The sequence below is a fragment of the Neolamprologus multifasciatus genome, chromosome 8 (assembly GCF_963576455.1).
Source record: "Neolamprologus multifasciatus chromosome 8, fNeoMul1.2, whole genome shotgun sequence".
Taxonomy (NCBI): Eukaryota; Metazoa; Chordata; class Actinopteri; order Cichliformes; family Cichlidae; genus Neolamprologus; species Neolamprologus multifasciatus.
In genome coordinates, this window is record NC_140446.1 from 23,583,182 (window position 1) to 23,604,253 (window position 21,072).

At 40.6% G+C, this 21,072-nt stretch overlaps 1 protein-coding gene across 2 annotated transcripts in view; it reads right to left on the minus strand.

Moving 5' to 3' along the window:
- LOC146513139 (ras-related protein Rab-26-like) overlaps positions 1-21,072 on the minus strand; it is a 132,037-nt gene that overhangs the window by 37,168 nt on the left and 73,797 nt on the right. For both annotated transcript variants that reach the window (XM_085171585.1, XM_085171584.1), the window contains exon 5: positions 17,555-17,607. In XM_085171585.1, coding sequence (XP_085027711.1) covers positions 17,555-17,607 — 53 coding nt within the window. The remainder of the gene's footprint in view (positions 1-17,554; positions 17,608-21,072) is intronic.

Consider the following 21,072-nt stretch of genomic DNA (forward strand, 5'->3'; position numbering starts at 1 on the left):
CAACTGTGGGAGCAATCATCAGAAAATGGAAGACATACAAGACCACTGATAATCTCCCTCGATCTGGGGCTCCACGCAAGATCTCATCCCGTGGGGTCAAAATGATCATGAGAACGGTGAGCAAAGATCCCAGAACCACACGGGGGGACCTGGTGAATGACCTGCAGAGAGCTGGGACCAAAGTAACAAAGGTCACCATCAGTAACACACTACAACGGCAGGGAATCAAATCCCGCAGTGCCAGACGTGTTCCGCTGCTGAAGCCAGTGCATGTCCAGGCCCGTCTGAAGTTTGCCAGAGAGCACATGGATGATACAGCAGAGGATTGGGAGAATGTCATGTGGTCAGATGAAACCAAAGTAGAACTTTTTGGTATAAACTCAACTCGTCGTGTTTGGAGGAAGAAGAATACTGAGTTGCATCCCAAGAACACCATACCTACTGTGAAGCATGGGGGTGGAAACATCATGCTATGGGGCTGTTTTTCTGCCAAGGGGACAGGACGACTGATCCGTGTTAAGGACAGAATGAATGGGGCCAAGTATCGTGAGATTTTGAGCCAAAACCTCCTTCCATCAGTGAGAACTTTGAAGATGAAACGAGGCTGGGTCTTCCAACATGACAATGATCCATAACACACCGCCCGGGCAACAAAGGAGTGGCTCCGTAAGAAGCATTTGAAAGTCCTGGAGTGGCCTAGCCAGTCTCCAGACCTCAACCCCATAGAAAATCTGTGGCGGGAGTTGAAAGTCCGTGTTGCTCGGCGACAGCCCCAAAACATCACTGGCTCTTGAGAAGATCTGCATGGAGGAATGGGCCAAAATACCAGCTACTGTGTGTGCAAACCTGGTAAAGACCTATAGTAAACGTTTGACCTCTGTTATTGCCAACAAAGGTTATGTTACAAAGTATTGAGTTGTATTTTTGTTATTGACCAAATACTTATTTTCCACCCTGATTTACGAATAAATTCTTTACAAATCCTACCATGTGAATTCATGGATTTTTTTTTCACATTCTGTCTCTCACAGTTGAAGTGTACCTCTGGTGCAAATTACTGACCTCTGTCATCATTTTAAGTGGGGGAACTTGCACAATAGGTGGCTGACTAAATACTTTTTTGCCCCACTGTACTTGTCAATAATGCACATTGCCAAATCAGAGATTTCTCCTTCAAACATCATTCAAGTCAAATTTATTGCCCCTAATCAATTTTATTGTGACAACATTTCACAATAATTTTTTTTTACTATTAAATGTGTGGGCATACTTATGTATGCAATTTTATATCATTTATACAATGTTATGGTGGCAGAAATCTACATTATCTACTGTAAAAGTTGCCCAACTTGATGGACAGGTATGCCAAAACAAAGAAGCAACATCAGGGCTGAAAAATTAAACCCACACTGAAGTGTAGTCCCTGGAGTGGCAATATTCCCGTGTATCCCCCAAATTAAAAATGCCGATTTTCCAGCAGAAAAAATCCTGTTTACAGCCTGCTGTAACTATAAACAGCTGTTACAGGCATCAGTATGTACAGTTCATGAAAGTGAAAAATGAAAAACTAGAAAATTAGAAAAAGACTGAACAAACACGGTTGCCAAGAGAAAGACGGTTCTCCTGGCAACCGTACTTGGTTGCTATACTTGGTGGTTTAAACCCTTTCAAAACGAACTCCTACTATTAACAGTATGCAAGCAAACAACCAGTATGCTGTTTCCAAATTATTTATGTATTGTTTTTTTATTGACTTTAACGAAATAAGATGTAGAATATAAAATAGTGCCGGGGCATTCACAGGAGAACCGTCCAAATAAAATAAAATAACATGCTCATGGAAAATGATGAGGATGGACAGGTGTTAAGTAATAAGATCACCTGAAAAAAAAAACATAAGAAGAGACGCATACACTCTTTCTTAAATGCTGTTAATGGGAATGTTTATTCTATGTACTAATTGTCTAAGGATACAGAGAGAGCAGTTTCTCCCAGAAAATCCAGTGATGGACACAGGGTAGGAGGAAAACTGGGGTTAAAGAGTCCCAGAACAATTGGAAGTTATGACACCTTCAGTTAATGAGCAATTAACCCTGACAGGCCAATAAATCCATAACATTACTGAGGCAAAGTAGAAAACTGTTATTTAGATAAAGAAATTAAAACCTGAATTTATTTTAGGAAACATGGATTGCAGTGTATTCACTAAAGAGGAGCAGAGCCATACAAGTTGTCATAGGCAGTCAATTGAAAGCCTGGTATTGGGATGGAATTACCAGTTTATACATGCGTAAAGACACATTCAGTGCTGAACAGTATATATAGGTTTTTTTCTATCCAGACGACGATGGAAAAAAACGGGAACAAGACAATTCTGAACCATATACTGCAGCCACAGCAAGATGAAAGCATGTGGCACATCATTGAACCAAGTATCACGAAGAACTGGGGAACATTTCTCTCCCAGAAGTCCAGCAACCGGCCTCACAATTCAAATTTTGAACTGTGGCAGAGCACGTTGCTACATGGAGCACTGCGTGGGTTGCTGGCTGTGCAGAGCAGCAGGGGAACCGTAATAGAACTGGGAAAAGAGTCCAGAGTGTGGAGAACTAATCGGAGAACATAAAGGGAAGCAGAACAGCAAAATCAGATGGATGAATGTCAGGCCTAAAGAGCAAAGCTGAGGCTGTAAAGAGCTGCAGACTGAGGCAGAGCAGTATGAACGGTAGATGAGAGAGATGATAAACTTTTCAACTTTTACAATATTTTTTTATCCCTTCTGTTTTTCTTTTCCTTCCTCTTTCTTTCTCCCTTTCCTATCCCTCACTCATGTCTGTCCCGTCTGTAACAACTGAAAATAAAATAAAATAAATAATAAAAACAAAGGTCGATCAAATGGACCAATACGGCAATGCCATGATGATCCATTTGGCAAAATAAATCCATTGGGTATCCTTGTTGGTCTTCAGACAACAATTCTGACGGCTAAAGAACCAAATGGGACAGGCAAAAAAAAAAAAAACCAATATTTTTTTAAGTGTTTGTTGTTTCCAGCTGCTCAGGTCAGATTTAAAATGCAGGCAGTGACTGGTTTAATCCTTCATAGTGAAAGATATTGCTTTTTATATCTTATATATTTTAGCATAACTAACACCGAGCTTTATCTTAATCTTTAACCAGAATGCTTTTCTTCTACAGTAACTAAATTATTTTTGATGTCAGGTATTTGTCATATCCTTTGTTTATTAGTAGGTCCTAAAATACATTTTACACTCATGTTCTGTTATTACATTTATTTAATTGTAAAACAAATAAAACATCTAAACTTAGCTTTAAAAAGAAAGTGTGTAAGATTAACTCATAACTAAGTTACATTTTCAAGATATGACGTCTGCACAATTGCTTCTGTTGTGTTGCAGCATGGGGTCGAAATGTATTTATTTTTCTGGGTATTGGTATCGAGTTTAAATTCTAGTATTGTGACCACCCTAATGAACACTTTGATATGTACAAAGCACACAAAGCCAGGAAAAAGCCGTACACCTGCTCAGCAGCATCTGAACCTGCTGCTTTAAACTGTGCTGTAAATTCAAGCTTCTGAAGCACAACATGTCATTTAAAGTTGGCCGCCAGAAAACTGGTTGTGTGAATATTTTGCCACCTGCTATGGTGCCAAATGGTCCTCCTGAGTGTTGCTTCACATTTCATTTAATCGTATGTCTTGTTAGCATGGTGCTGCATCTTGAAAATGTATTTAATCTTAATAAACAGAAAACACCCTTTGCACAGTTGGGTTGCTCTACATATGCAAACAGGATTGTTGTTGGGTTTGTACAGATTCTGCGTGTGTGTTTTTTAATACAGCATGTGTCTGTGTAAATACCACTGTGTATGGCTGCGAGGCAACGGCACATGCAGGGGCATTAGTGTGAATGTGTGTGCTCCTCTTCCAGCTCCATCACACGCTGCAATGAGCCAAATACAGATGGAGCCATTAAAGTTTCTGTCAAATTCCCCTGAAAAGCGGAGTAACCAATTAGTGGGCAACTACCACAAGGATGACACATCTTAATCGCCCATTTCTTGTCTCTTACATATTTATAGGACACATTTCAAGCCTATTTCAAGCTGTTTTCTAACTGCTGTCTGATAAACTGTGCTGACGGCGGGAATGTTTTCAGCCAAAGACAGAAAAGAGAAGAAAAGAAATGCCACTGCTATCGTGGGAGAAGAGTGCGAAAAGATAACTTGGTTTGAGGAAGATGCAGCTTCGACAGAAGGGAGCGAGCAAATAAACAGAGGAGAAACAGAGAAGAGAACGTATCGACGCTCGAGAGGGGAGATGGAGGAAATCAACAAATTTGCTTGTGTGTCAAAGAGAGAGAAGGAAAGGGAGAGGGACAAACATTTATTTGATTTGGTTCTGTAAACTGGCAGAGTGCTGGAGTGTGCCTGCATTGTTAATGTCTACTTGGCAAAGGAGAGGACCTTGAACAGCAAAGCACTGCCACCCCAGTCTGCCAATCAACATTATTTTTTTCTCTATTTCAGCAGCATTCGAGACATTTGAGGCAGATTTGCATCTTAATTAGGCAAATTGGCACAGATTATCAACCTTTATAAGTTGAGGTTGTGATGGAAAAGAAAACAATTATCTGGTGTATTTTTATTTTATTTACTAGACTCTCTTTTACACCGACACTCATAAACACATAGTATTGCTTCAGATTCCATACAAATTCCCTACAATATCCCTACAAAGTATTTTTTTTTATTGCAGATGTCCAAACTGGTAATGAACCGATTATTTGCTACAAGGTAACTCCAGACTAAAAACAATCTGCCCTCTGTATAAAGATCTGAAACTAATGTGAGGTTTCTGCAGACTGAGGTAGATAAAAACAGTGCCTCTGTAAAGTCTTCACAAAGCTGCTGTTCCACATTTTGTCATGTTACAGCCTTATTTTAAAACAAATTGCATTAATTTTTGACCTTAAAATTCTGCACAGAACATCTGTGACTGACAAAGGGAAAAAAAGTTCTTCCAAATTTATAAAAATGTTAGAGCACAAAACAAGCCATGAAGTCAATGGGATTGTCTACAGACTTCCAAGACAGGATTGTGCAAAAAAAAAAAAAAATCTGCAGCACTGAAGGTCCAACGAGCACAGTGGCCTCCATCATCATTAAATAAGTTTGGCACCTTCAGGACACTTCCTGTTGGTGTCTGGGTGGAAGGGCCGTAGTCAGGGAGGTGAGCAAGAACCTGAAGATCACTCTGACAGAGTTCCAGCATTGCTCTGTGGAGAGATGTTATTGGTAGCAGTCAAAGGAGCTTGCAAAGAAAAGCGTCTGGACTTCTTTAAGTTGCTTGAAGACGTTTCACATCTCATCCGAGAAGCTTCTTCAGTTCTGAGGTCAAATGGTGGGGAGTCCCAGATTTAAACCTAGTGGGAGTGTCCCCCCACAGAGGGACAAAAGGACCCCTTGATGATCCTCTAATCGCCTGAGCCAAGGTGTGAAACTGGGTGTGGGTCCCAATCAGCCAGGGTTTCGGGTGAGCTCATTGTGAAACCTGACCTCAGGAATTCGCACTCCCACTAGGTTTAAATCTGGGACTCTCCACCATTTGACCTTAGAACTGAAGAAGCTTCTCAGATGAGAGGTAAAACGTCTTCAAGCAACTTAAAGAAGTCCAGACGCTTTTCTTTGCAAGCTCCTTTGACTACGATGACCTGGATGACTGAGAACCTTCACAGACTTATTGGTAGCAGAAACCAGGAGACTAGACAGGGATGAAGGAAAAAGGAATGCAGCAAAGTACAAACATCATTGATGACAGCCCACTCCAACGCACTGTGGAGCACAGAATTAGGCAAAAAGTTCATCTTCCAACAGGACAACGACCATGAACACACTGCCAAGATAACAAAGGAGTGGCTCCAGGACCAGTCTATGAATGTCCTTCAGTGGCAAAGAGCCTGACTGAACATATGTGGAGAGATCTGAAAATGTTTGCTCATTGACGCTCCCCATCCAACCTGATGGAGCTTAAGAGATTCTGCAAAGAAGAATGGGAGAAACTGCCCAAAAAAGGAGTGCTTAGCGTGTAGCATCACACTCAAAAAGCCTCGGGGCTGTAGTTACTGCCAAAGGTAAAAGCTAACTTTTCTCTGATTGGATGTCCTTTGCAAACAGAAGTTTTGTACTGTGTGTGGGTGTGGCTCCTGTGCTCACAGCCAGAACTTTGTAGCTGAGATGATGGTATTAAGTATGATATTTTGTGCTGAGATCATACAGAGCCAAGAATAAAACAATAAATAAATTAGAATAAATTGCAAATACATTTGTACGATTGTACAAACAACAAGGTCATTTAAAACTTTGACGCGTTGTTTAATATTAGCAATGACTAAAATAACAGCATATTGATATGTGACAAAAATGAAGGAAAAGATGAGAACTTAGACTAAACTTCTTTGGAGTCATCACACTGAGAAAGGACGCTTCAGGGCCAGCATACATAGGCGGAATGATTACGCATTTAGTAAATTAACAGATATTGTATTAAGATTGTACCATACGGCATATGCAAAAAGACTGCAATAAACCTCCACTTCTTCTATTTGCACAGAGTTTTTCTGCTGTCTATAGTCTTGCCCTCTTCTTTCTCTCTAAACGTTTAGCTGGCAGCATGCCTGCTGACACTGAGTGTACATCGCATCGATTTTTAGTCTACTGTCGAGGTAATCTTTTAAACAACAGAGCCTCCCCTCCACACAAAGGCCTTCAGTGATTTAATGATTTAAAGATTTTTCTTTCTGTGACCTCTGTGTCCAAGCGTGTTGGTCGATACCAATAAAATTTGCTTGTGCATGCGTGCTTGCATGCTGCAGCCTTTGTATGCATGCACTCAAGTGTGCTACTTGCATGTCAGCGTAAATCTTTAGCCAGCAGAGTGTATGGTTCCGCAGTAGCAGCTGTATAGCCCCGATATGAGGTTGTAAAGCATTCAAGGCTTCAAGGAAAAATTACAACTATATTTACAGGACATGTAGTAATGGAGCTAGTATGAAAAATGCAGCCTGAAAAGCTTTTATCTGGCTACTCCAAACAGTACTCCTGTCCTTCTACGATTCTGGTCATTCCTTTTTGATTATTCAAGAGACGTTTGAGTTTTATAATAAAAATCACCACACAAACAGCGTCTGCACTATAATAATGCGCCTAAGATGGGTACAAAGAGACATAATCAAGGTCCAGGCAAATATATTTGCAATGGTGGTGGAAAAGAAAATATCTTAAGAGCAGTTATGCACCTGTTGGCATGACAACCACCAAAACACATGATCATCAACATGTCCTTGATCATTCGGCTTATGGTTACCCATTGTGTAGATTGCAGTAGGGACACAACAATTTGAACATAAGTTCAGGTCATCGGTTGATCACAAAGGAAAAACTACACCCTCTCTAATCTACACCTACAGCCCTTTAAGAATTACCAAATAACCTGACACAAATGGCTTTGGGAGGAAGCTGGAGTAATCTCTATTAACAGGCTACATACCATGGGATTTTAAGGTGGCAGCAATTAAACCATTACTTTAAAAGCTATCACTTGACACAGCTGTGTTAGCTAATTATAGACCAATCACTGAAGAGCAGAGTAGTTGTAAAACAGCTGATTGATCGTTTGCGGAAGAATTATTAATTTGAAGAGTTTCAGTCGGGATTCAGAATTCAGCACAGCACGGGAACAACACTCGAGTTCTTCCTGTTAAATGGGAGTTTTTTCCTCCCCACTGTTGCCAAGTGTTTGCTGATGATCTTCTGCTCACAGGGTTTTCTCTCTAATATTGTACGGTCATTACCTTGTCTTGTGATATGAATAAAATGGAACCGAATTGGATTGAAATGTAAAAGCTGTCTCTGTGAAGTGCTCTGGGAGAATGTGCAAATCCCACATAGAAACCACAGCCGATGAGGGCCAATCAGAAGGCCGGAACCTTCTTGCTTTGGGGCCACAGTGCAACATGCTAACAAAGCAAAGGCGCAGTCATCACTACTAATCTGATGTGAGAATCTCTTCACCTCATGCATCTGTGGGCTGGACAGTCTGGGGATGCACCTTGGCATCCAAGCTAGCTAGCATTAGCTTATCTAAATCTAAATTTAGATATCTAAATTGCGGGTTTTAAATTCTCTACAGCAGGCACATTGTACTGGCAGTAAAACAGAGACATAAAAATGGCAGAATAGAGGAAAAAGAGACCGGTCAAACAGCAATAACAACAGTTGTAGTTGCGATTACAGATTGAAAAGAGTCTCAAAAGGAGAGAGAATGATAGATGGACAGCACTGGGGACTGTGTCTCCAGTGCTTATCTTAAAGTTGCTCTCCACTCTGAAGCACTGCTGCTAATAGATTCACACCATGGGTGACATACAGGGCTGTGAAGTAGCTTTGCAGAGCAGCGTGCGGCACATGACTACATTTATCTCAGTTAAAGCTTGAATAGATGATCTTCAAACTTCTCGTCTCACTTGTAATTCCATCCCAACAATAAGCGGTTTTAACCAGTTATTAAATATGTAGCTTTAGACGGCTTGTTTGAAGAACCCATGGAAAACTCTTTTGCTTCACTAACAGTAGTACTGCTAGTATAAAAAAAAATCACCGTTCACTGCAACTACATTTTTAGACAACTAAATGTAAAATTCTCAAAATGCATACAAACAGTGTTAATTGGAACGTTATTAAGTTCTATATCTGTACACACTGTTGCATAGACTGCAGTTATAATAACTTACGTGCTTTAACGTGTCACTATGGCAGTTGAATAGCATCTTGACGATTTGGTCTGGCCTATCCCGATAGAGTCCCTCATTAAAAAAGGCCAACTTTAGAGTAGAAATACATAAGTCTACAGCCTGTTACAAAAACATTTCTCATTTTTAACTACATAGTGTTCTTATTTATGACAAATATGGGGTAGTGGTGGTCGTGGAGGGACCACACGTAACTTGAGTTGTGTGAATCAAGCTTGGTTAGCAATCCCATCATATCAGCTGATAGCAGATGAAGGTAATAACAGCCTACATCAGTTGATAGTCCAGCTGCTACAAGCCACTTTACAACTTATCTCCTTAAACAGTGTAATGGCAAGCAGGTGTTCCACACACATGTGAAAGGTGTGGAAAATACAAATGACTGCAAATAGAAATAAATCCTCTTTTCGCTATATTGCTCCTCACTGAAATGCAAATGTGACAAGTAAAAATTGCTCTTATTTACACAAACAGATGTGCACTGTTTAGGAGAACTTGCACCTTGCTTACCAGGGTAGCTACTATTAGCTGATATTGCTTGCTAATGATGTCACAACTCCCACAACAGCCAAATACTACAAATCCTGCAGGTAAGAGTGAAGCATACAGTGCCCCATGAACCTTATACAATACATAGTACAAATAAAAACAAGGGAGTGTGGGTGTCTGCACCTCGATTGTTGTAATTAGAGCTAATGAACACTAATGAACCCAAATTACCTTTGCGTGGGTGCCTGTTTCTCAGATTGTCGTGGCTCACTGTGCTGAGCAGGTGTGCTCTCTCTGAAGGGATTAGGGCTCGCAGTATATTCGTGACACACACACACACACATATACACACACTCCAACTGTCCACTAGCATCCTACTGTGTCTGCATCTGCTCTGAAGCATTAAAGCTGTTTTTTTGTTTTTGTCTTTTTGAACTGATGCTGATAACTACAAAAACACTCAAACACTTTTAGAGGAGGCTGGATGCGATATACAAGTAACACCGCACATGACAAATTGCTCTGTATAATCTGGAGTAAAATCATGTCAGGATGATGAGGATTTATCTTCTGATGTGAAACAATAACAGTGCTACGGCTTCATAAAGTTAAATTAAGCAAGAAATAATTCAACAAATCAGGCCAGTCATGCCTGATGCTTCAGCGTATAGCTTAATACTGTTTGTATTTCTCCTCTTACAGTTCAATCTCCAGTTCTAATTTTTAAAGTTTTCTGGTGGCTCTTCCTGTTTCTCTGGCTTTGATAGCTACATGAATACCCGGCAGGCCGATCTGAGTTGCTCCCGTGGCTCTCTGCACAACTGGGAAGTGAAACAAGACCCACGAGCATTTCATGTAGCTGTGGGCCTTTCTGAAGACCACAGCTCAAACTGATAACAAAACAGACTTTCTAATGTACCTGCTGCTGACTCTGTGATAACGAGGCACACAAATAACGTCACTTTTCTCTCATTAAAAATAAATTACGTACCTTCTTGTAGCTTCTGAGAGGATAATGTCATAGTTAGCTATAATATGTGATTTTGCTGTGAGAAACATTATTTGTGTCTGCTCTGGTACAGACACAGAAAACATCTGAGAACCCCTTTAGATTACATACAGTACTGTGCAAAAGCCCGCCTCATTTCTTTACATTATACTTTACTTCCAAGTAGCTAGAGCTTCTTGTCATTTTTGAAGTGGTCTTGAGGAATAGTTCTTCAGACTTTCTGGATGTCTTTTTAAGTTTTTCTATGGAGAGTGTTGGCAGTTTTTTCCTCTCATTTTCAGTCTTGTCCTTATACTTGATCACTTCAGAGGATTTTTGTCTGTTAAGTCTCTTAAAACTAAACTATGGACTGTTCAAGCATAAGAAAGGTATCTAATTCAAGGTATGACTCAGTGTTGTATCTATATATAGCAGACAACTTAGCAAACCCTTCAGAAATAGCAAACAAATTGAGTAAAGACCACACACAGGACCTGAGAGATGTAATTTTCAGTTCATCCATCTACTGTTCGCCAAGGCCAAAGCCTTCAGTAACAGTAATAAATCACAGCAATAGTACATTCATGTAGTTGTAAAAAACATGACAATATATTAAGTAATCCAAAGTATTCAGAATACGTTACTCTCATTGAGTAGCTTAACGGAATCCGTTACAAAATACATTTAGCACCATGTATTCTGTAATCTGTAGTGGAATACATTTTAAAAATAACCTTTCCAACACTGACCTCCTCAGAGCCTAGACTTCAATTGTTGGGTCTGTGTTTCCACAAGCCCCGCTAGTTCTAGAGACTTATTCATCATGAAGAAAACAAGACAGTCGATCGATCAATCACTTGCGCAAGGGAGGCCTGTGTCCACCACGAAAATGACCTCGACGACGACCTCGTCTTGCGGCCTTTTATTGAGAGACAGTTCACACAAAAAATATCAGAACACCCACATGGTTCTAAGACAAGGTATTGTATGTATATGTGTGAACTCCTGTAAGAATGTGTGTGTGTGTGTGTGTGTTACCTCCTGCTGACCAAACGGTCGTAAACGCAGGAAGCTTACATCAAAAAGCACAAGGATGTGTCTGTGATAAAAGACTACAGCCCCCCACCTAGAACCTCGAGAATCTGGGGGGAAGGACAGTGGAATTTCTTACATCGGAGTTGGCAAGCATAGAAACGACAACATTTAACAATTCACTCTAACATCAATACTTTGTAACAGGCTGGAAGAGGAACAGAACAAAAGTCAGCAAACATCCAAACAAAAGCTTTGAATCTCAATCAAGCAGACTGGAGAACTATTCCTGAAGACTGCTTCGAGAAATTACAAGAATGTTTGCCTAAGAGAGTCCAGAAGAATAAAGGCGATCATTCCAAATATTTTCTTTCAAATGCATTAGAATTGTATAAACTCTATTTTCGCCATATATAGCTCAAGAATTTTGCAGAATACTGTAAAACCAAACAACTCAACAGATTTTCAAGTTCTAAACGTTAAAAGAGAGAAATCTATTAAATAAAATGCATAATACTGACAAAAAGATATAAGGAAAACAATGCAATATTACAGATTAAATGAATTTAACTCCATTGGTTTAAGTGTAAAATTACAGCTAGATGTTTACCTCGATGACAATCTGGCTTTAATTTGAAGGACAAGGATCTAAGTGAGGATAATGTTCACAAACACATGCTGGGGCAAATTAATCATGACAGGAACAAATTAAATTTCTGAGGACTCCAAAGAGAAAAAAAAGAAAGAGATACAATTGTGGATGTTTATCAGGTTTGAGCTGTACCGACCGACAGTCGACTGTGAACACATGAAGGAAACCATCTCCAGACTCCTAACAGAGTGACGAATAGTCTGAAGGATCACAAAAAAACATGGACTACAGCAAAGCAACTAGGCTCCTCTCTCCTAATGGCTAATGTGAATGTTTAGTGAATTTAACAATCATGCTGTGTATGTGTGGTGTGGTGCAAGGATCTGCCCTTCACATGAACAAGCCTGCAGGCTGTTGGAGCAATGTTTTGTGTGTATGCTGCACTCTGCTCTCTGACTGACAGTAAACTCGTGGCACTCAAGTAGAAAGAAAAGAAAGGGCTAGTGCCTTGGGTATTCATTATGATTTTCATATTGAGCCTTCCCCCCCTTTATTTACCATAAAGTCTCACTGAGATAAATATATATATATATATATATATATATATATATATATATATATATATATACAGTGGGGCAAAAAAGTATTTAGTCAGCCACCGATTGTGCAAGTTCCCCCACTTAAAATGATGACAGAGGTCAGTAATTTGCACCAGAGGTACACTTCAACTGTGAGAGACAGAATGTGAAAAAAAAATCCATGAATTCACATGGTAGGATTTGTAAAGAATTTATTCGTAAATCAGGGTGGAAAATAAGTATTTGGTCACCTCAAACAAGGAAAATCCCTGGCTCTCACAGACCTGTAACGTCTTCTGTAAGAAGCTTTTCTGTCCCCCACTCGTTACCTGTATGAATGGCACCTGTTTGACCTCATCATCTGTATAAAAGACACCTGTCCACAGCCTCAACCAGTCAGACTCCAAACTCCGCCATGGCCAAGACCAAAGAGCTTTCGAAGGACACCAGGAAAAGAATTGTAGACCTGCACCAGACTGGGAAGAGTGAATCTACAATAGGCAAGCAGCTTGGTGTGAAAAAATCAACTGTGGGAGCAATCATCAGAAAATGGAAGACATACAAGACCACTGATAATCTCCCTCGATCTGGGGCTCCACGCAAGATCTCATCCCGTGGGGTCAAAATGATCATGAGAACGGTGAGCAAAGATCCCAGAACCACACGGGGGGACCTGGTGAATGACCTGCAGAGAGCTGGGACCAAAGTAACAAAGGTCACCATCAGTAACACACTACAACGGCAGGGAATCAAATCCCGCAGTGCCAGACGTGTTCCGCTGCTGAAGCCAGTGCATGTCCAGGCCCGTCTGAAGTTTGCCAGAGAGCACATGGATGATACAGCAGAGGATTGGGAGAATGTCATGTGGTCAGATGAAACCAAAGTAGAACTTTTTGGTATAAACTCAACTCGTCGTGTTTGGAGGAAGAAGAATACTGAGTTGCATCCCAAGAACACCATACCTACTGTGAAGCATGGGGGTGGAAACATCATGCTATGGGGCTGTTTTTCTGCCAAGGGGTCAGGACGACTGATCCGTGTTAAGGACAGAATGAAAGGGGCCAAGTATCGTGAGATTTTGAGCCAAAACCTCCTTCCATCAGTGAGAACTTTGAAGATGAAACGAGGCTGGGTCTTCCAACATGACAATGATCCAAAACACACCGCCCGGGCAACAAAGGAGTGGCTCCGTAAGAAGCATTTGAAAGTCCTGGAGTGGCCTAGCCAGTCTCCAGACCTCAACCCCATAGAAAATCTGTGGCGGGAGTTGAAAGTCCGTTTTGCTCGGCGACAGCCCCAAAACATCACTGCTCTTGAGAAGATCTGCATGGAGGAATGGGCCAAAATACCAGCTACTGTGTGTGCAAACCTGGTAAAGACCTATAGTAAACGTTTGACCTCTGTTATTGCCAACAAAGGTTATGTTACAAAGTATTGAGTTGTATTTTTGTTATTGACCAAATACTTATTTTCCACCCTGATTTACGAATAAATTCTTTACAAATCCTACCATGTGAATTCATGGATTTTTTTTTCACATTCTGTCTCTCACAGTTGAAGTGTACCTCTGGTGCAAATTACTGACCTCTGTCATCATTTTAAGTGGGGGAACTTGCACAATCGGTGGCTGACTAAATACTTTTTTGCCCCACTGTATATATATATATATATATAGATTATACAAGAGAGACCTGACCAGGGTATCACTCATATAAACTTGCATTTTAAAAGAAAACATATACGGCATGATGAAAAAATATCCACAATAAAAATTAACACAGAGACCACTAAAGACAAAAAAACATCCACTAGCTCCCTTCACCAAATTCTGTGAGCCCCTTAAATTCCTCACTGGATGTGCAGACCTGTGAGACACTAAACAAACAAGAAAAACCTTTAGCAGCAACAACTTGGAGTGATACTTTCTTTAAAACTTTATCAGCTTTGCACATCGTTTGGGAGAGATTTTGGTGCACTCTTCTTTACAGCATAACTTTGGTTCACTGATGTTTGGGGTTATTTGTTTATGAGCAGCTCTCTGAAGGTTTCAACCACAGTATTTCAATCGATGTAAGATCTTTGGCCAGGCAATTGAAACATCTTTAATCTTTTCTTTTTAAGCCCTTTTGTTGTAGATTTGCTGTAGATTGTGTTGTTGCGTACAATAAGTAAAACATACATGGTTAACTTAATGACAGCAATGTACCGAGGCAGGTGCTGTGGTTGCAAAAAAAGCCCAAATCATCATCCCTCCACCGCCGTGCTTGATAGTTGATATGAGGTGTTTGTATCGATATGCTGTGATTGGTTTACAGCAAACATGTACGCATTATGATCAAACATCACTTTGGTCTCATCTTCTTAAACGACATTGTTCAAGAAGTCTTGTGGTTTGTTCAGATGCATCTTTGCAAGTCTAACCCATGATGTCATCTTCTTTTCAGAGAGAAGAGCCTTTCCCCCGGGAACCTTTTTTAAAAAGCCATACGCGTCTTTTTGTCTTTTTACTGTCATGAACTGTAACATTGAACATTTTTATGCTAACTCAGGCCTGTATAGCCTGTGATTCTTATGCTAATCTAGTGCTCAGAACATTAAATTCTGCATCGTTCATGGACAATTGACAAGATTTCTGTTGGATTGGTCTTTGACATTTTGACATTTGACAGTCCAAACCTTTGTTCTTCTTCAACAAAGCATCTTGTGAACTTTGCATAGATACAACACCCACTTCCTCTTGAGATTCACTTCACAGATAAATGGTACGATGGGGCCTAGATGTCACGACATCTCTTGTACCAGAGATGTCCTGACATTTTCCTTTAGAATTTACTGGTATAATTTGGAGTCAATTCATCTATTACTGACAACACAGGAACATTACTTCCAAACCAATTTTTCTGCTGCATTTACAGCTCCCACTTGTTACTGTAATCTAATCATCAAATGATTCCAGAGTAAGGCTGATAAACCACAAAAGAACAGGCTGACCGCTTTCCTAACAGTACATGTCAGGGTGACATCAGGGTGATGTAGCCCCAAAATTTAGCTTGAAAACCTGATGCAGCAAATTGAAGCTGATGGCTGAGACCAGTAACAGCCAGCTGGCTAAAAGTGAATGTGACAGACAAGACAGGGGACCCTGAAAGTTAGGGTTATCCATGGTTGGTTTGGGCATTTGTTGTTAGTGTCCAAGGTTTCATATCCCCAACCGAGAGATATTTAAATGCAGGCATAATGATGGTAAGCGGCTGTTTGGACAGAAGCTAAACTCTGTGTCTTTTTCTCTCTAGGGACTCCTATTTCTTCCGCTGCTAATGAAGCCATTTGCACACCTACACAGACACACACCTGTATGAGTGCAAGTGCATGCTGAGGTCACACCGGTAGCCCCACACACACACACATCAGGTGTAAGTGGATCAGACCTGCCAGATGGCTGTGGAACCATTCCTCTGCCTGATGTGAAAGACACTCGCTTTTTTAAATGGCCATCTCCTGCTTTTAACTCTGCCCCGTGTTAATCAAAGGAAAATCATGCACCTACAAGGCACGGTGGGGAGTGGCACCAAGTGGGGCAAGAAATGGCTGGAAAATCACAGTGGGAACTGAGTTTGGGTGACAGAAAGGCTGCCACTTCAAAGGGAGAGATAAAAGTTTTGTAATCTGCACCCCGATGCTCTTCAACTTTGTCCCCTCCCTTCATTGGTAGGGGACATTGGTCATCCTCAGCTCTCCTATCATCATCACCGTCGCCTTCATCTGATCCCCGGTCTCAGCATAAGCAAGTATAGGAGATTTTATGGCGTAACTTTGAAGATGGCTTTGAAATTGCATGTAATCAAATGCAATTTTTTTTATCAGACACAAATGATATCTTTGTGCTTTTCTGCTTTGTTTACATGAAAAGAAACAATTTAGAAGTAGACAGGAGCTGATGTTCAGAGATACAGCCGACTGCCAGTACGTGGGAGGAAAGTCAATGAATAATGAAACGACCTCCTAAGTCTCAGTAACATATAATAAAGCTATTTATCATGTCTCGTACCCGCCGGCTGGTCACGAAGGCAGCATGTCATTAAAAATGAGCAGATGTCCCTACCTCAGGAGGAGCTTACGTTTGCAAGGCAGAGATAATCCAGCTAAGCATCCTGTGGAATTCACACATGCTTACACATACATCTGAGTGCTAGACCAACCTAAATGTAACACAGGGGTGCCAAATATAAGGAATGGGGGGCAGAATTAGGACAACCAAAGAGTCCAGTCCGGCCCACTTGATGCTTTGAAAAATGTGAAAGAAGGCATCAATTTTTGGACCTTTAACTGTGTTTTACAACCTTTCTTAATGTTTTAGACATTGCCCACAGTCAATCACACCAATTTTACTAATTAATAAATAAGCAATTAAACAGAAATCTTTGCATTTTTGCACTTACTGTAGAAATATCGAGAAATATACATAGAAATAAAAAAAGAAATGAAAAAAGAAAAAAGAAACAACCTTTCCTGCAAAAAAATGAGGACATTTTTCATGAATTACCAAAAACTTTCTATTTTTGGGAGTCTGGGCAACGAGCTAACAGAATTATTTCTTTAATTTTACACATTTATTTCTTACAATTTAAGCCAGATATTAATTATGCTGACAGACTTCTTCCAGCAGCATTACTTTATCGTGTAGAAAAAACTGAGACCTACTGCTGAAACTATACGTCTTTTTCTTTTATCCAGACAGCTCTCATTAAATGTGTAGTTAAACTTTGTTACACTAACATAAAGGGGAGTTTCACTGGTCGGGCCCACTTGAGCTCAAAGGGGGCTATATGTGACCCACATTGTTAATAACGTAGCTCTAACATCTCCATTTCTCCAAGCTGGAGCCTATCCCAGGTACAATAGGGCGAGAGACATTGCCCATATCATCCTTGCTTGTGAACGAGATAATACACAGACCACTTTGCGTAGCATAAATGAAACAACATTCTTTCAGAAACTGAATAGAAATGAGGTGCAACTGACAAACAGGTGAGTCTGATCTTACCCTGATGTTATCGAAGGATGCTTTGTTGGTGACGTCGTACAGAAGCAGCAGAGCTGAGGAGAGAAAATAAAAACGTCACATTTGAAATTGGATCGAACTTCATGTCACAAAATTACAAGTGATCAGATTATTTAGCGTGTTTGGTGGCAACAAACAGTTCACAACATCCAGAAAGCATTTTTCTTACACATCTTTCCCACCACTGTGGCGCCAGTTCATTGACACTTTCATGATCTAACTCAGATCTTCCCAAAGTGTGGGGCCCGCCCCCTACGGGGGGGGCGCAGAGCCATTGCAGGGGGGGCGCGGAATAAAAAGGGGGGGAAAAAAACAAAACGCTTGGACACTGCTAGCACGGGGCGCCCACAGAAACACAAAGCAGGAGATGAAGCATCGCTGAATATGTTTCCAAACCAACTTCATTCTAAGCCAAAGACTAGAAAATATGATGAAGCATATATTCCCTTTGGCTTCACCTGCACAAGTGCCGAGGTAGGTCTCCCCTGCAGAATTGGTTTTCCCTTTGTCAGGAGCACCGCTGGGCTGTTTAAATCACTGACAAACAGTATCCCACAGTTGTTTATGTTTTTAAACCCATAGCAATAATGAATATTATTACACAGAAAAAAAAACTACACATAAAATAATCACACTGTGATGCCTCTGCCTTTGTAAATGGAGCGACAGTAACTGCGTGTGTGTATGCAAGCGTGTAAAACCTGCAGATAGTCAGATTAACAGTATTTTGTCTCTATCTGCCATTCTGCAATTCATCTCATGTAAACAATAACGTGGTGCACAGCGTGACGTGAAAAAGGCACATGCCTTTGACGTTGTGTGACAAACTCTGTATTCCTCGTCCACATGTAAACGCAAAAAAGGAGTTTAAAAAATCTCAGTTTTCGGTGATTCGAAACGCCGTTTATGTGTGGACGAAACAGCTGCGTTTTCAAAGAAGGGGGGCCCAGCAAAAAAAGTTTGGGAACCACTGATCTAACTCACACTTTGAGAACTCAGCATGATGCAGGCCTTGTTTTTGCTGCCACAGTGCGGGTGAAAAAGAGGTGATCGGGACAGTTTACTGGCGGTGGTGCCAATTTTTGTCTGCTTTCACAAAGTTATTGATTCACCACAATAATCAATACAGACACTGTAATCACTATTAGTGCTGCTTGGAGTGATCACTGAGCATGTTCATATTAGCTGTGGCTCACAGTGATGAGGTATTTCATGATTAACAAGAGCACTCAGTGGGTGCCTGGGTCGTCAGCCCCGTGTTGTGTTTTTGGTTCTTTGATTTTGTTTATTTCATTATATTCTAGCTTTGTCTTATGGGTTATAGGATTATTCTTAGTTTAGGTTCTCTGTGTGGGTTTTGTTTGAGTTTTAGTGTTCTGGTTTTCTGTCTGTGATCCATAGTTGCGGTCTCCCCTGTCTGCTGTATCCCTGTGTCAAGTCTGCGTCTCTGTGTTATATTTCCTGTTTTACTTTTAAAGTCTGTGTCTCATGTTATTGTATCAGGTTTTGCTTCCTTGGTCGCTTTAGCCCTGATTTGTCCCAGCTGTGTTTCCCTCCTGTTTCCCATTCCCCGATTGCTCCCTCTGTGTATTTAAGCCTTGTGTTTCTCTGTGTCAGTGTTGCGATCTACCCTCATTCATGCTGTGTGTTCTGTCTGCCTGACTGCCTAAGTTAATTCTTTGTATTTCGGAAGTTGTTACTTTGAGTTTAGCATTAAAGCTGTTTTTTGAGTTCACGTTTTGTCTCTGGAGTCTATACTTTGGGTCCTCCATTTTACCATTTCTGCCTGCACACAGCCTAAACATGACGCTCAGAACTCCCTCTGAAGGGCAAGGTTTACACTACAATTCAGAGGTTTTTATGAAGTTTTTATAAAACATGCTGACTTACACTTTTTATAGATCATTTATGCTGATGTCAGCATTGTTTACATACGAAAATGGTGTATTTTATCATCGTTGCCTATGTGATTGGAGCAGAATTGGCTTCTATGCGACATTAAATCTTGAAAACTTATATAGTCTTGCATCTATTTGATGGCAATGATGACGAGGTTTCACCGACACGCAGCTGTTGTTTGTTTTTTTAATATATCCTCTTCTAAATGTCAAGGTAGACTACAGATTACAGATGGCTGTACAGAAAATGAGCATTGCTTTAGCCATGCATGTTTTCTAGAACTTTGCAAAATCTAATTAGATTTTACTCACAAAAGGTCAACTTAGATGCATGTGGGAAATTTTGCACCATAATTACATAGGAGAACACACCATAAATTAGACATCTCATATCTCCCAACAAATTGAACCTAACTGTATTACAAGACATGTGAACTTGTGGTGTTCAGTGAAGATGGAGGTATGCATTTTTCCAACTATCTAACTAAAAAGTGATTTTTCTGGTATTTTAATGCCCCAAAAAACTCTCTGGATTTTGCTGGATGAGAAACTTAAAATAAAATGCCCCCTGCTGTTACGTGAGCAAAGTGCTGATCTCTTTCATTTACCACGGTATTAGCATTATATCTGACAACATAATTGCGCGCGTGAATTCTAATTACTTCCAACTGCATTGTCGGCTGTGGAGCACAATATCACCTCAGGTGTTACCGGAGGGTGTGCATTATAAAGCTCGAGACAGAAAGAAAAACTCATTACACCTGCGAGGGCAATTCTAACTCATTTTCACAGCTTGAACAACCTTCTCTTTTAAGAATTAGCGTAAGCTATTTACTTCCCCAGCACCTCCTCTCCTCCTACTGCATGTAATCCCTCCAGCCATCTTCTCCACTACTTACATCTCACTCCATCCTCATTCTGCCACTTTATTCCATGCACACCCTAAAGTATGTCTCCTGTTTACTCTCCTTACTCATCCCCCGATCCCGGCACTCCAGAGTCGAGGCTGCATTTTTGCCTATTTTGGATTAAATCCTTTGTTTGTTCATTCCAGCCAGACAAGTGCGTGAAGGGTGTTTAATGAGTTGTAATCACCGTCAGCTCCAGCCAAACTGAAAAAGCACAGTGAGGGGGAGAGGGAAGCATGGAGAAAGAAGATAGGAAGGACAGAGCGAGGGAGCGAGAGATGATCTGCCACCACAAGTTAATTTCCTCTCCCGTTGCTCCTGTTGTTTATATGATACTAGAAGAAGACGAGAGTAAACCACAGGGAGTTGCTTTCCTTCACCCTCCCTAATCCAATTACATCTTGCCAAAAGCAAGACAGATGAAGTTGGAGAGCTTTCTCACAGAAGCTGAGAAGCAGAGTTTAGGTTTAGTTTATCACAGGTTGCAAAATAATAGGCAGAAGAATGAACTCTGCAAAGAAAAAAAGAGAAATACCGCTGGTTTTAGGTGTTGGTGTATGATTATGGCATATTAATGTGTGCAAAACGTTTGAAAGTGTGCCTCAGTCTCTATGTGGGTACTCAGATTCATCTGCAATCACAGAGTCAGTCACAGATTCAAATGCTTAAGTGTACTGAGGTTTGCACAGGGTCA